The sequence below is a fragment of the Salmo salar genome, chromosome ssa12, assembly GCF_905237065.1.
Source record: "Salmo salar chromosome ssa12, Ssal_v3.1, whole genome shotgun sequence".
NCBI classification, from domain to species: domain Eukaryota; kingdom Metazoa; phylum Chordata; class Actinopteri; order Salmoniformes; family Salmonidae; genus Salmo; species Salmo salar.
In genome coordinates this window covers 5920919-5937702 of record NC_059453.1, presented here as the reverse complement: position 1 = coordinate 5937702, position 16784 = coordinate 5920919, and the positions used below count along the sequence as shown (strand labels likewise).

Here is a 16784-nt window from a genome sequence, read left to right as displayed (position 1 = left end):
TGATTATTTATTGCTTTCTTCAGTGGAAATACAGAATATTTATACAAATGCGAAATATACCAAAAGCTAAATCAAGCATAGATTTACAACTATTTAACCATGTTAATAATCATTACTGAAACATGCAAACTACAAACATTTAACCAGTTAAAGATAATGAATACATGACAACTTGATACAAATATTTAATACAATATTATTCAGACGAAAGTCTAGTTGGCACACATTGTGTTATCTGCATTGACCCTTCCATATTCTATTTTTCACTGTCTCTATGCACACATTGGGGTACCGGGCCATCCAAAGCCATGAGTACAAACAAAGTGAGTGTTTGTATATGTGTGTTTGTGTGTGTATTATGGTGTGTATTGTGGTGTGTATTATGGTGTGTATTGTGGTGTGTATTATAATTACCCATCATCGAAATGTATCCCTATTCCCGAATCACATATCTTCATCGATACCAAAAACCAAACAAAAATCTGTATTTCTTTCTCCTATTTGGCAACCCTCATAAAATTTGACATAGCCTTGTATAAAATGCATTATGAAAGAAATGGTGTAACGTACACGACAAAAATTATAAAGGAAATTGTGTAATGTAGATTCTACGAAATATGAAATGCGTTATGAAGAAAATTGTGTAGGCCTACTGTTGTCTACATGAAAAAAGGGGACCTTTCTAACTACAAGTGTACCAGAATCCCAAAGTATTAAGCATAAAACAGGCATAGAGAACAGTATTGGCATTCATTTTTAAAAAAATCTACGTAAGACTACTATTATATTAGAATTATTTCAGTGACAACCTGGTTGATTAACAATATTGTTTTGTTTTTATATAGAAATAAATGTGAAACACAAAAAATGCCAGTGTAGAACCCCGTTACCCATCATGCATTGCTCGAATAACTTTCAAAAGATTGTTCCGAAGTTTTCCCCCCAAAAAATGTATTTTCCGATGAATGAAGTCGCACAAAATGAGTGTCTTTTCACACTAATTAAGCCGCACAAAAACGCACAATCTGCTGAAATACTTTTTGTACATATTTGCACGAATTTAGTGTGAGATTGTGTTACAACACCTGAACAGATTTTATCCCCAACCCATAACAAGCCTAGTTAAATAAAGGTGAAACATTTTTAAATACATTCAAAAAAATAAGGCTGCTAACAAAATGGCTACATGAACTATCTGCATTGACCCTTCCATATTATATCTTTCACTGTCTCTATGCACACATTGGGGTACCGGGCCATCCAAAACCGATCTCGCCCAGTCTTTTCCCAGAAGAATAACTCAAATATAGGCTACTTAAAGTTCATGAGAGAACACACATACTGCTCCCAGCGTGTAAAGGAATATATCACATCAAATACATACTGCTTGTACACTTGTCTCATATTTTGAACTGAGAAATTGCGCTTTCTGTTTATGCCACATGACATGAAATTGTATAAAGTGGACTCAAAAATACATGTATGTTTTTTTTTTCAACATGAACTGAATATGGAGTATATCAGTTTTGATGTATCCACTCTGTGACTAATTCATAATTTTCAAACTCTGCCTGTGTGGGTGTGTGTGTGTGTGTTTGCTTATGTCATTCCTTGAGCACTACAGATAATCAAGCGCAATCTGCTATTTTCTCAATTGTTTATATTTGTGTTGATGGATCACTCAAATTATTTGTATTTTACAGAGTGTGATTTTAAGGAAATAGTATGTTTATATTTTACAGAGTGTGGCTTTAAAGGGGCAATCTGGGATTGCTACATCCAATTTCAAACTTTTAAAATAATGATATACACTCATGGATTATTGGAGAATATAACTTATACATGCCTCATGGGCTTAGTTCAACTGCCGTACCCCATCAGAACCTAACTATAACTTATACATGCCTCATGGGCTTAGTTCAACTGCCGTACCCCATCAGAACCTAACTATAACTTATACATGCCTCATGGGCTTAGTTCAACTGCCGTACCCCATCAGAACCTAACTATAACTTATACATGCCTCATGGGCTTAGTTCAACTGTCGTACCCCATCAGAACCTAACTATAACTTATACATGCCTCATGGGCTTAGTTCAACTGTCATACCCCATCAAAACATCAAAGCCTGTTTATACCTCGTTGTTTGTAAACAATGTAATTCTAAAAAAACACTGTATATTCTCACAGCTTAGTTAAAACTATAACCCCTTTTTTTTTTTACCCAAAACAGTGGCGGGGTAGCGGCTTGTTATTGTTTGAACTGCAGATTGCCCCTGTAAAGTAATAAAATGCTCTCATCGAGATTAAAACTCTGGAGGTGAAAACATAACAAACAACAACAACAGATAATAGTTTAACACATGATCTTTCCATAAAATGATTTATTAATTATGTACATATTCATATTCAGCTTCTACATCTGTGTAGAGGTACTTAGAAGTAAGAGAAAACATATCTGGTTATTTTCCAATTATTTTTTTGTGACGTTTGCCAGAATTGTTAATTTCATTAAACTGCGTTGCCCACTCCAGTCAGCAGATGGCGATGTGTCTTTCAGGTGATGCTTCTTGGTGACGTGTATTCTAGTGGACGGGACGTGATGCTTCTTCAACAACAACACGGCTACTGATTCAACCACCTCGCTAGCTTGCAAGCAAACATAAAACCTAAACATTGAAGCTCTTTCGACCATTGGTGTTTATATGAATCTCAGTGTTTTAAACACAAGTCTCTTTACGTATACATTACTTAACTTACATGCAATTTGCTTGTTAACTTAAATAGCACATTTGTTAAATTCATACTGATTTTAGCACTAGGCTAGCTAACATCCCCGACCATGAGCTCACTAAGCTACTGCCCCCCTGCTAAAGAAGATATCTGCTGGACGGAGAAAGAGGGTCTGGGGCTGAACATTGTCGTGAAAGAAGAAGAGGAGAATATTACAGTGAAAGGAGAGAAAGAAGCTTTCAGAATAAAACAGGAGGAAGAGGAGGCTGTTACATTGAAAGAAGAGGAGGATGTTACAGTGAAAGAAGAGAAAGACACTTTTGTAATGAAAGAGGAAGAGGGGATAGAGGCTGTCACAGTGGGAGAGGAGGAGGTAGAAGCTTTCAGAATGATAAAGGAGGAAGAGGCCATAACATTGAAAGAGGAAAAGAATTTAGTGAAAAAAGAGGAAGAGGAGGCTATCTCAATAAAAGAGGGGGAGGAAGATGTTTTGGGAGTGACAGAGGAGGAGGAAGATGGAGAGGAGGAAGAGACTGAAGATCTGATTAACACCCGTGAGTATTGTCTTAAAAACAGGGGACACAAGCTCTGCAGTTGTTGAACTAATGTGTGGTTTTAAAGGGGCATTCTACTGAAGTTCTACACTTGAATATGTTGTTCAGTACTGTATGAGTTGTTAAAGGAGAAGATGGCCATTGGTACATGCGTGTTTTGTTTAACTAAATTCTGTGGCCAATAGCCCAGGCCATTGATTCTAGGAGAATTATAAAAGCCCAATGAGCTTAGTTCAACTGTCGTACCCCAGGGGTAGGCCTATTTACTTTTGAGTCATTTAGCAGACACTCTTAACCAGAGAGACTTATAGTACTGAGTCATTTAACAGACGCTCTTATCCAGAGAGACTTATAGTACTGAGTCATTTAGCAGACGCTCTTATCCAGAGAGACTTACAGTACTGAGTCATTTAGCAGACGCTCTTATCCAGAGAGACTCAGAGAAATAGCCAAATTCACTAATTTGAAGTGGTGTCCACATACTTTTGTATAAACAGTATATCTTATATTAATTCTGACCATTTTGAAGAAACGTATACTGCCTACGGCGTCTCAAGATGGACAAACAGTACTATTGCAGTTTTAAGTACTATTAATTGGAGTAGCCTATGTGAGCACACTCGTTAGGTTCGCCAGCCGAACCGAAGCATGCGGAAGGCTTTTGGGGCGGCAGGTAGCCTAGTGGTTAGAGCGTTGGGCCAGTAACCGAAAGGTTACTAGATCTAATCCCCGAACTGACAAGGTAAAAATCTGTCGTTCTGCCCCTGAACAAGGCAGTTAACCCACTGTTCCCCGGTAGGCCGTCATTGTAAATAAGAATTTGTTATTGACTGACTAGCTTAGTTAAATATATATATATATATTTTTAAATAGGCAGGGCTTCGATATTAACGCTTTGTCCGCTTGCCTGGCACAAGTTTTTTTTTTAAATAGTCAGACAACAGAGGAACTAGATAGCCAATTCAAATCATCTAGTTAACTATTTAGCGATTAGTGTCAAATACAACAGGTGTAGACCTTAGTGAAATGCTTACTTACAAGCCCCTAACCAACAATGCTTACTTACAATACATTGACATGTATTAATGTCAACTGCTTGTCCCCACTGTCCTAAAATAATTTTACCACCTGCACTCGTGTTTAACCGCAAATTGGCCGACACGCAGCAGTCGATACAGGTGCACAGTTGTTGAAACCAAACGCTGCCTACTCCGGTTGGAAAACAGTCTCTCAACAACTCAACGTTGACTTCTCCTCTATTCAATACAGGCCATGTAATTCTGACAAGTTACCAAAATATTCCTAGAAAAGCCTAATTGACAACCAGAGGTGGGGAAAAAAAGCACCTAATTGCCATACCTGTGTAAAAGATACCTTAATGAAAATGACTCAAATGAAAAATACTAGTGAAATAAACCAAAAAGTATTTGGTTTTAAATATACTTAAGCATCAAAGGTAAAAGTATAAATAATTTAAAATTCCTTATATTAAATCTACCTACATGTACATATTACCTCAATTACATCAACTAACCGGTGGCCCCACACATTGACTCTATACTGGTACCCCCTGTATATAGCCTCCACATTGACTCTGTACTGGTACCCCCTGTATATAGTCTCCACATTGACTCTGTACAAGTACCCCCTGTATATAGCCTCCACATTGACTCTATACTGGTACCCCCTGTATATAGCCTCCACATTGACTCTGTACTGGTTCCCCCTGTATATAGCCTCCACATTGACTCTGTACCAGTACCCCCTGTATATAGTCTCCACATTGACTCTGTAGCGGTTCCCCACTGTATATAGTCTCCACATTGACTCTGTACCGGTTCCCCACTGTATATAGTCTCCACATTGACTCTGTACCGGTTCCCCCTGTATATAGCCTCCACATTGACTCTGTACCGGTTCCCCACTGTATATAGTCTCCACATTGACTCTGTACCGGTTCCCCACTGTATATAGTCTCCACATTGACTCTGTACCGGTTCCCCACTGTATATAGTCTCACTATTGTTATTTTACTGCTGCTCTTTAACTACTTGTTACTTTTATTTCTTATTCTTATTTGTAATTTTTAAATTGCATTGTTGGCTAGGGACTTGTAAGTAAGCATTTCACTGTAAGGTCTACACCTGTTTTATTCGGCGCTTGTGAATAATACTGATTTGATTTATATTAAGCAAACCAGATTGGAAGATTTGTGTTTTTAATTTTTTATTTACGGATAGCCAGGGGCACACTCCTATACTCAGACATCATTTACAAATGATGCGCTTGTGTTTAGTGAGTCCGCCAGATCAGAGGCCATAGAGATGACCAGGGCTGTTCTCTTGAAAAGTGTGTTTTCACGTCTTTCTAAGCATTCAAAATGTCACGAGTACTTTTGGGTGTCATAAAAAGTACACTATTTTCTTTAGCAATGCATTAAAGTAAAAGTTGTAAAAAAATATATAAATTGTAAAGTACAGTTCCTCCCAAAAAATGACTTAAAGTACTACTTTAACATATTTTTACTTAAGTAAAAATGACAAGTAACTCAAATGCTGTCAAGATCTCCCCAGCAGTAAGCATGCCCCTGTTTTAACCTACAAATTTGATCCCTGGTTCATTGAGTGAGGGAATTATTTTATAAAGACATCAAAAGTATTTGGTTGTAATTGTAATGTTGCAGGGTGGTCAACCATCGTTCAGGAGAGATACTGGGTCACACCACCATGGTGAAACTACTTCAATCAGGTGTGTTAGTTAGAGGTCGACCGATTAGGATTTTTCAACGCCGATACCGATTATTGGAGGACCAAAAAAGCCGATACCGATTAATCGGATGATTTTTATATATATATTTGTAATAATGACAATTACAACAATACTGAATGAACAATGAACACTTTTATTTTAACTTAATATAATACATCAATAAAATCAATTTAGTCTCAAATAAATAATGAAACATGTTCAATTTGGTTTAAATAATGCAAAAACAAAGTGTTGGAGAAGAAAGTAAAAGTGCAATATGTGCCATGTAAAAAAGCTAACGTTTAAGTTCCTTGCTCAGAACATGAGAACATATGAAAGCTGGTGGTTCCTTTTAACATGAGTCTTCAATATTCCCAGGTAAGAAGTTTTAGGTTGTAGTTATTATAGGAATTATAGGACTATTTCTCTCTATACCATTTGTATTTCATATACCTTTGACTATTGGATGTTCAAGTAGGTACATTAGTATAGCCAGCCTAATCTCGGGAGTTGATTTGCTTGAAGTCATAAACAGTGCAATGCTTGAAGCATTGCGAAGAGCTGCTGGCAAACGCAGTAAAGTGCTGTTTGAATGAATGCTTACGAGCCTGCTGCTGCCTACCACCGCTCAGTCAGACTGCTCTATCAAATCATAGACTTCATTATAATATAATAACACACAGAAATACGAGCCTAGGTCATTAATATGGTCGAATCCGGAAACTATCATTTCGAAAACAAAACGTTTATTCTTTCTTTCAGTGAAATACGGAACCGTTCCGTATTTTATCTAACGGTTGGCATCCCTAAGTCTAAATATTCCTGTTACATTGCACAACCTTCAATGTTATGTCATAATTACGTAAAATTCTGGAAAATTAGTTCGCAACGAGCCAGGCGGCCCAAACTGTTACATTTGCCCTGACTCTGCGTGCAATGAATGCAAGAGAAGTGACACAATTTCCCTAGTTTAATATTGCCTGCCAACATGAATTTCTTTTAACTAAATATGCAGGTTTAAAAATATATACTTCTGTGTATTGATTTTAAGAAAGGCATTGATGTTTATGGTTAGGTACATTCGTGCAACGATTGTGCTTTTTTGGCAAATGCACTTTTGTTAAATCATCCCCGTTTGGTGAAGTTGGCTGTCTTTGTTAGGAAGAAATAGTCTTCACACAGTTCACAACGAGCCAGGCGGCCCAAACTGCTGCATATACCCTGACTCTCTGTTGCACAGAACGCAAGAGAAGTGACACAATTTCCCTAGTTAAAATAAATTCATGTTAGCAGGCAATATTAACTAAATATGCAGGTTTAAAATATATACTTGTGTACTGATTTTAAGAAAGGCGTTGATGTTTATGGTTAGGTACACATTGGTGCAACGACAGTGCTTTTTTCGCAAATGCGCTTGTTAAATCACTCGTTTGGCGAAGTAGGCTTTGTTTCAATGATAAATGAACAGGCACCACATCGATTATATGCAACGCAGGACAAGCTAGATAAACTAGTAATATCATCAACCATGTGTAGTTAACTAGTGATTATGTTAAGATTGATTGTTTTTTACAAGATTTGTTTAACGCTAGCTAGCACCTTACCTTGGCTCCTTGCTGCACTCGCATAACAGGTAGTCAGCCTGCCACGCAGTCTCCTCGTGGAGTGCAATGTAATCGGGCATGATCGGTGTCCAAAAATGCCGATTACCGATTGTTATGAATACTTGAAATCGGCCCTAATTAATCGGCCATTCCGATTAATCGGTGGACCTCTAGTGTTAGTTCAGAGAGGCCAACCATCCTCCGGGAGAGCTACTGGGTGTGCAGGCTTTTACGAAATGTTTAGAGGCACAAGAACTGAGAACAAATGTGATCTATACTGTTCCGGAACAGAACTGTTATTTTAAGAGCATGGGAACAGGTTAATAACATTTATTTTATGTTCCAGGCATTTTGACAACAAAAAAACCCGCTTTAAAACAGTTACAGAGTTTAACCTCTTACATCTAGATGTTCCGCTAGCGGAACACCTGCTCCAATATCCAATGATAGGCGTGGCGCGAATTACAAATTCCTCAAAAATACAAAAACTTCAATTTTTCAAACATATGACTATTTCACAGCATTTTAAAGACAAGACTCTCCTTTATCTAACCACACTGTCCGATTTCAAAAAGGCTTTACAGCGAAAGCAAAACATTAGATTATGTCAGCAGAGTACCCAGCCAGAAATAATCAGACACACATTTTTCAAGCTAGCATATAATGTCACAAAAACCCAGAAGACAGCTAAATGCAGCACTAACCTTTGATGATCTTCATCAGATGACACACCTAGGACATTATGTTATACAATACATGCATGTTTTGTTCAATCAAGTTCATATTTATATCAAAAAACAGCTTTTTACATTAGCATGTGACGTTCAGAACTAGCAAACTTCCGGGGAATTTACTAACAATTTACTAAATTACTCACGATAAACGTTCACAAAAAGCATAACAATTATTTTAAGAATTATAGATACAGAACTCCTCTATGCACTCGATATGTCCGATTTTAAAATAGCTTTTTGGTGAAAGCACATTTTGCAATATTCTAAGTACATAGCCCAGCCATCACGGGCTAGCTATTTAGACACCCGGCAAGTTTAGCCTTCACCAAAATCAGATTTACTATTATAAAAGTTTGATTACCTTTTGTTGTCTTCGTCAGAATGCACTCCCAGGACTGCTACTTCAATAACAAATGTTGGTTTGGTCCCAAATAATCCATCGTTATATCCGAATAGCGGCGTTTTGTTCGTGCGTTCCAGAAACTATCCGAAATGGTAAATCAGGCTCGCGCGCATGGCGCAATTCGTGACAAAAAAATTCTAAATATTCCATTACCGTACTTCGAAGCATGTCAACCGCTGTTTAAAATCAATTTTTATGCAATTTATCTCGTAAAAAAGCAATAATATTCCGACCGGGAATCTCCTTTTCGGCAAACAGAGGAAAAATCACAAAGACGGGGGCGGCCAGGGCACGCGCCTAAGCCCACAGTCCCTTGATCGGCCACTTGAGAAAGGCGATAATGTGTTTCAGCCTGGGGCTGGGATGACGACATTCAGGTTTTTCCCGGGCTCTGAGCGCCCATGGAAGACGTAGGAAGTGTCACGTTAGAGCAGAGATCCTTTGTAAAAGATAGAGATGGCAAAGAAGTTCAAGAAATGGTCAGACAGACAGGATTCCTGTAAAGGAATCTCTCAGGTTTTGACCTGCCATTTGAGTTCTGTTATACTCACAGACACCATTCAAACAGTTTTAGAAACTTTGGAGTGTTTTCTATCCAAAGCCAATAATTATATGCATATTCTAGTTACTGGGCAGGAGTAGTAACCAGATTAAATCGGGTACGTTTTTTATCCAGCCGTGAAAATACTGCCCCCTAGCCATAACAGGTTAATGGCTGTGATGGGGAAAAAACTGAGGATGGATCAACAACATTGTAGTTACTCCACAAAACTAACCTAATTGACAGAGTTAAAGTAGGAAGCCTGTACAGAATACAAATATTCCAAAACATCCATCCTGTTTGCAATAAGGAACTAAAGTAAAACTGCAAAGAAATTAACTTTATTTTTATTTTATTTATTTATTTAACCTTTATTTAACTAGGCAAGTCAGTTAACTTCTTTTGGCTCAAATCCCGTTAACGGGATCGATTTGACAACAGCCAGTGAAATTGCAGGGCGCCAAATTCATACAACAGAAATCTCATAATTAAAATTCCTCAAACATACAAGTATTATACACCATTTTAAAGATAAACTTCTTGTTAATCCAACCACAGTGTCCGATTTCAAAAAGGCTTTACGGCGAAAGCATACCATATGATTATGTTAGGTCAGCGCCTAGTCACAAAAAAACACAGCCATTTTCCAGCCAAAGAGAGGAGTCACAAAAAGCAGAAATAGAGAAAATTAATCACTAACCTTTGATCTTCATCAGATGACACTCATAGGACTTCATGTTACACAATACATGTATGTTTTCTTCGATAAAGTTCATATTTATATCCCAAAATCTCAGTTTACATTGGCGCGTTATGTTCAGTAATGTTTTGCCTTCAAAACATCCGGTGAATTTGCAGAGAGCCACGTCAATTTACAGAAATACTCATCATAAACTTTGATGAAAGATACAAGTGTTATACATATGATTAGATCAAAAAAGCTTTACGGTGAAAGCACACCATGTGATAATCTGAGTACAACGCTCAGCCACCAAAACAAACCATACAGATACCCGCCAAATTGTGGAGTCAACAAAAGTCAGAAATAGCGTTATAAATATTCACTTACCTTTGATGATCTTCATCGGAATGCACTCCCAGGAAACCCAGTTCCACAATAAATGTTTGTTTTGTTCAATAAAGTTCATCTTTATGTCCAAATACTTCCTTTTTGTTTGCGCGTTTAGTTCACTAATCCAAATGCACAAAGCGCGGACACTAAGTCCAGACGAAAAGTTAAAAAATTACAGTTCATAGAAACATGTCAAACGATGTATATAATCAATCTTTAGGATGTTTTTATCATAAATATATCAATAATATTCCAACTGGACAACTGGACAATTCCTTTGTCATTAGAAAGGAAAGGGAACGGAGCTCGTGCTCACGGCTGCGCGTGATAAACAACTCATAGCTTTCAGCTGAGGCACTTACTGTGAGTGGTCTTATTCTCTCCCCTTTAACAATAGAAGCCTGAAACAACTTTCTAAAGACTGTTGACATCTAGTGGAAGCCGCAGGAAGTGCAATCTGACCCCATTTACACTGTATATTGTATAGGCAATCACTTGAAAAACTACAAACCTCAGATTTCTCACTTCCTGGTTGGATTTTCTCAGGTTTTCGCCTGCCATATGAGTTCTGTTATACTCACAGACATCATTCAAACAGTTTTAGAAACTTCAGAGTGTTTTCCATCCAAATCTACTAATAATATGCATAACCTAGCTTCTGGGCCTGAGTAGCAGGCAGTTTAGTCTGGGCATGCTTTTCATCCGGACGTGAAAATCCTGTCCCCTTGCATAACAGGTTAAGAACAAATTCTTATTGACAATGACGGCCTACCAAAAGGCAAAATGCCTCCTGCGGGGACGGGGGCTGGGATTAAAATAAATACAATATAAATAGGACAAAACACACATCACAACAAGAGAGACACTACATAAAGAGAGACCTAAAACAACAACATAGCAAGGCAGCAACACATGGCAACACAACATGGTAGCAGCACAAAACATGGTACAAACATTATTGGGCACAGTCAACAGCACAAAGGTCAAGGAGGTAGAGACAACAATACATCACACAAAGCAGCCACAAGTGTCAGTAAGAGCGTCCATGACTGAGTCTTTGAATGAAGAGATTGAGATAAAACTGTCCAGTTTGAGTGTTTGTTGCAGCTTGTTCCAGTCGCTAGCTGCAGCGAACTGAAAAGAGGAGCGTCCCAGGGATGTGTGTGCTTTGGGGACCTTTACCAGAATGTGACTGGCAGAACGGGTGTTGTATGTGGAGGATGAGGGCTGCAGTAGATATCTCAGATAGGGGGGAGGGAGGCCTAAGAGGATTTTATAAATAAGCATCAACCAGTGGGTCTTGCGACGGGTATACAGAGATGACCAGTTTACAGAGGCGCATAGAGTGCAGTGATGTGTCCTATAAGGAGCATTGGTGGCAAATCTGATGGCCAAATGGTAAAGAACATCTAGCCGCTTGAGAGCATCCTTCCTGACGATCTATAAATTATGGCTCCGTAATCTAACATGGGTAGGATGGTCATCTGAATCAGGGTTAGTTTGGCAGCTGGGGTGAAAGAGGAACGATTACGATAGAGGAAACCAAGTCGAGATTTAACTTTAGCCTGCAGCTTTGATATGTGCTGAGAGAAGGACAGTGTACCGTCTAGCCATACTCCCAAGTACTTGTATGAGGTGACTACTTCAAGCTCTAAACCCTCACAGGTAGTAATAACACCTGTGGGAAGAGGGGCATTCTTCTTACCAAACCACATGACCTTTGTTTTGGAGGTGTTCAGAACAAGGTTAAGTGTAGAGAAAGCTTGTTGGACACTAAGAAAGCTTTGTTGTAGAGCATTTAACCCAACATCCGGGGAGGGGCCAGCTGAGTATAAGACTGTATCATCTGCATATAAATGGATGAGAGAGCTTCCAACTGCCTGAGCTATGTTGTTGATGTTAATTGAGAAGAGCATGAGGCCTAGGATTGAGCCTTGGGGTACTTCCTTGGTGACAGGCAGTGGCTGAGACAGCAGATTTTCTGACTTTATACACTGCACTATTTGAGAGAGGTAGTTAGCAGAGATACCAATGCTCCTTTGCCGGCCCACAAGAAGGGAATGGTCTACCGTATCAAAAGCTTTGGCCAAGTCAATAAAAATAGCAGCACAATAATGTGAAGTAAAACTGGGTGATGTTCTGGGTGAGTATGCATGCCATGGAAGAACTGGGACATTTTCAGTTTCCAGGAATTGTGTATAGATCCTTGCGACATTGAGCTGTGCATTTTCATGCATTCAAATTGCCATCGATAAAATTCAGTTTTTGTTCGTTGTCTGTAGCTTATGCCTGCCCATACCATAACCCCAACGCCACCATGGGGCCCTCTGTTCACAACGTTGACATCATCTAACCACTCGCCCAAATGACGTCAAACACGTGGTCTGTGGTTGTGAGGCCTGTTGGACGTACTGCCAAGTTCTCTACAACTATGTTGGAGGTGGCTTATGGTAGAGAAATGAACACTCAATTCTCTGGTAACAGCTCTGGTGGATATTCCTGCAGTAAGCATGCCAATTCCACTCCCCCTCAAAACTTCAGACATTTGTGGTATTGTGTTGTGACAAAACTGCACATTTTAGAGTAGCTTTTTATTGTCCCCATCACACCTGTGAGGTGGATGGATTATTTTGGCAAAGTAGAAATGCTCACTAACAGGGATGAAACCAATTTGTGCGCGACATTTGAGAGAAATAAGCTTTTTGTGCGTATGGAACATTTCTGGGCTCTTTTTATTTTTAGCTCATGAAACATGGGACCAACACTACATGTTGCGTTTATATTTTAGTTGCGTTGAATTAAGATGCATGTGTGTTCATCTGAGTAAATAGGGTTAGAATGTTAGAATGTAGAATGTTAAATACAATTCTATGGCAAAGCAGTTCATACCTGGTGCTTTTCTCCACGTGAATGTTTTAAAAGTGTCTAATATTTTTTTTTTTGGGGGGGGGATGATAATTTTTGGTCTGCTGATAGTTGCTTCAGGGGTATTGAGTCTAATAAGGCCGTAGGATCAGTCCAATGGTTGTTTAATTCAGATTTATATAGATTTTCATAGACGCTTTTAAAATTGTCATTAATATGTATCCTATACTGACTAGTATAATTATCCATTAGGTCTAATACATGTATCCTATACTGACTAGTCTATTTATCCATTAGGTCTAATACATGTATCCTATACTGACTAGTCTATTATCCATTAGGTCTAATACATGTATCCTATACTGACTAGTCTATTTATCCATTAGGTCTAATACATGTATCCTATACTGACTAGTCTATTATCCATTAGGTCTAATACATGTATCCTATACTGACTAGTCTATTATCCATTAGGTCTAATACATGTATCCTATACTGACTAGTCTATTATCCATTAGGTCTAATACATGTATCCTATACTGACTAGTCTATTATCCATTAGGTCTAATACATGTATCCTATACTGACTAGTCTATTATCCATTAGGTCTAATACATGTATCCTATACTGACTAGTCTATTTATCCATTAGGTCTAATATATGTATCCTATACTGACTAGTCTATTTATCCATTAGGTCTAATATATGTATCCTATACTGACTAGTCTATTATCCATTAGGTCTAATACATGTATCCTATACTGACTAGTCTATTTATCCATTAGGTCTAATACATGTATCCTATACTGACTAGTCTATTTATCCATTAGGTCTAATACATGTATCCTATACTGACTAGTCTATTTATCCATTAGGTCTAATACATGTATCCTATACTGACTAGTCTATTATCCATTAGGTCTAATACATGTATCCTATACTGACTAGTCTATTTATCCATTAGGTCTAATATATGTATCCTATACTGACTAGTCTATTATCCATTAGGTCTAATATATGTATCCTATACTGACTAGTCTATTTATCCATTAGGTCTAATACATGTATCCTATACTGACTAGTCTATTTATCCGTTAGGTCTAATACATATATCCTATACTGACTAGTCTATTATCCATTAGGTATAATATATGCATAACAACACTAAGTTTGATAGTGTTTTTATTGGTCTACAAAGCACTACAGCCACTCTGTGATGACAAGCTCTAGTCTACATTAAACCTCATAGGAAGACAGTGTTATTATGGGGAGGTTTCATTCAGGTCTCTCTGTTTAACTAAACTCTGTTTGTCTTCAGCAGGGGAGAGACCAGACACAGACTCTCACTGTGACAGCTTGAAGAGTGCTTCAGGGGAACCAGACCCAGAGACGTCCAAACCAGAACGACGACGACACTGCTCTCAGTGTGGAAAGAGTTTTAGCTTGTTTGGGAACCTGAAACGACATGAGAGGACACACACAAAGGAGAGACCCTACCAATGCATTCAGTGTGGAAAGAAGTTTAATTCATCAGAATATATGAAAAAACATGAAAAAATACACTCTAAGCCTTACCACTGCTCCCAGTGTGAAAGAAGTTTTACCCAACGGGGGGACCTGAAATCACATGAGAGGACACACACAGGAGAGAAGCCTTACCACTGCTCACAGTGTAAAAGGAATTTTTTCTCATCGGGGTCCTTGAAAAGACATGAGGGGACACACTCTGTGGAAAAAGCTTTCCACTGTTCTCATTGTGAAAAGAGTTTTAGGAATTTATGGAACCTGAAAGAACATGAGCAAAGACACACAATGGAGAAGCCTTTCCACTGCTCCCACTGTGGAATTACATTTACGTGGTTTCAACAACTTAAAGAGCATGAAAGAATCCACATCGTAGAGAAAAGTTATCAGTGCCTCCGATGTGGAAAGATATTTATGCAGTTAGGGGACCTGAAACTCCATGAGGTAACACACACAGGGGAGAAGCCTTACCAATGCTCCCAGTGTGGAAAGAGATATAGTACCTCACATGGACTTAAAATTCATCAGAAAACACACATTGTCCTCCCACAATTGTCTCATATTTTTGACTGAGAATGTGTTTTTGTTTATGCTACATGAAATCTAATTATAGAAAGTGGACTCAAAAATACATTTGTATGATTTATTTTAATTTTAAAATATAAATGGCTTTCCCAGATTTCTATGACGTATAATTAATTACAATATGAGTGAAATCGTTTTCCAAAAAATGGTAATTAAGTATGTTAAAAGGTAGCTTTTCTGTGTTGGAATGGTGTGCGTATCCCAACTACAGAATGTTGTGAGCGTATACAAGTCATTAAAGGGATACTTTATGATTTTGACAATGAGGCCCTTTATCTACCTTACCAGAGTCAGATGAACTACTGGATTCCATTTTTATGTGTCTGTGTCCAGTATGGGGGAAGTTTGAGGTAGTTTTGTGAGTCAGTGCTAACCAGATGAAATAGCTGAATCCACTCATTTTAAGGGGTAATCTTGCATACACTATATATACAAAATGATGTTGCATATCTTAATTCATATTCCCACTATTGATAAATAATATGTGTAATTATGTAGGCACTTCAACAGTTGTTCCATCCCCGAGCTCAATGTGCCTAAATAAATAAAAGAGGAGACTTGATGAGTGAATGTGTATTTTGTTATTTTTTGTATTTAACCTTTTATTTAACTAGGCAAGTCAGTTAAGAACAATGACGGCCTACACCTGCCAAACCCGGATGACGCTGGGCCAATTGTGCGCCGCCCAATGGGACTCCCAATCATGGCCGGTTGTGATACAGCCTGGAATCGAACCAGGGTGTCTGTAGTGACGCCTCTAGCACTGAGATGCAGTGTCTTAGACCGCTGTGATACAGCCTGGAATGGAACCAGGTACTGTAGAGATGCAGTGTCTCAGACCACTGTGATACAGCCTGGAATGGAACCAGTTACTGTAGAGATGCAGTGTTCTCAGACCGCTGTGATACAGCCTGGAATGGAACCAGGTACTGTAGAGATGCAGTGTCTCAGACCACTGTGATACAGCCTGCAATGGAACCAGTTACTGTAGAGATGCAGTGTCTCAGACCGCTGTGATACAGCCTGGAATGGAACCAGGTACTGTAGAGATGCAGTGTCTCAGACCGCTGTGATACAGCCTGGAATGGAACCAGGTACTGTAGAGATGCAGTGTCTCAGACCGCTGTGATACAGCCTGGAATGGAACCAGGTACTGTAGAGATGCAGTGTCTCAGACCGCTGTGATACAGCCTGGAATGGAACCAGTTACTGTAGAGATGCAGTGTCTCAGACCGCTGTGATACAGCCTGGAATGGAACCAGGTACTGTAGAGATGCAGTGTCTCAGACCGCTGTGATACAGCCTGGAATGGAACCAGGTACTGTAGAGATGCAGTGTCTCAGACCGCTGTGATACAGCCTGGAATGGGACCAGGTACTGTAGAGATGCAGTGTCTCAGACCGCTGTGATACAGCCTGGAA

The 16784-nt window shown here is 38.8% G+C and overlaps 1 protein-coding gene across 2 annotated transcripts; it reads left to right on the top strand.

Moving 5' to 3' along the window:
* The first annotated feature begins 2620 nt into the window (after window positions 1-2620).
* On the top strand, window positions 2621-15933 carry LOC123725383 (zinc finger protein 664-like). 2 transcript variants are annotated; one of them, XM_045690567.1, is made up of 2 exons: window positions 2621-3287; window positions 14576-15933. In XM_045690567.1, the coding sequence occupies exons 1-2, from the start codon at window positions 2843-2845 to the stop codon at window positions 15349-15351; spliced, it is 1221 nt and encodes a 406-aa protein (XP_045546523.1). In that variant the 5' UTR covers window positions 2621-2842; the 3' UTR covers window positions 15352-15933. The 2 variants fall into 2 exon arrangements, with proteins under 2 accessions (XP_045546523.1, XP_045546522.1); XM_045690566.1 differs by having other exon boundaries at window positions 14573-15933.
* Window positions 15934-16784: the final 851 nt, after the last annotated feature.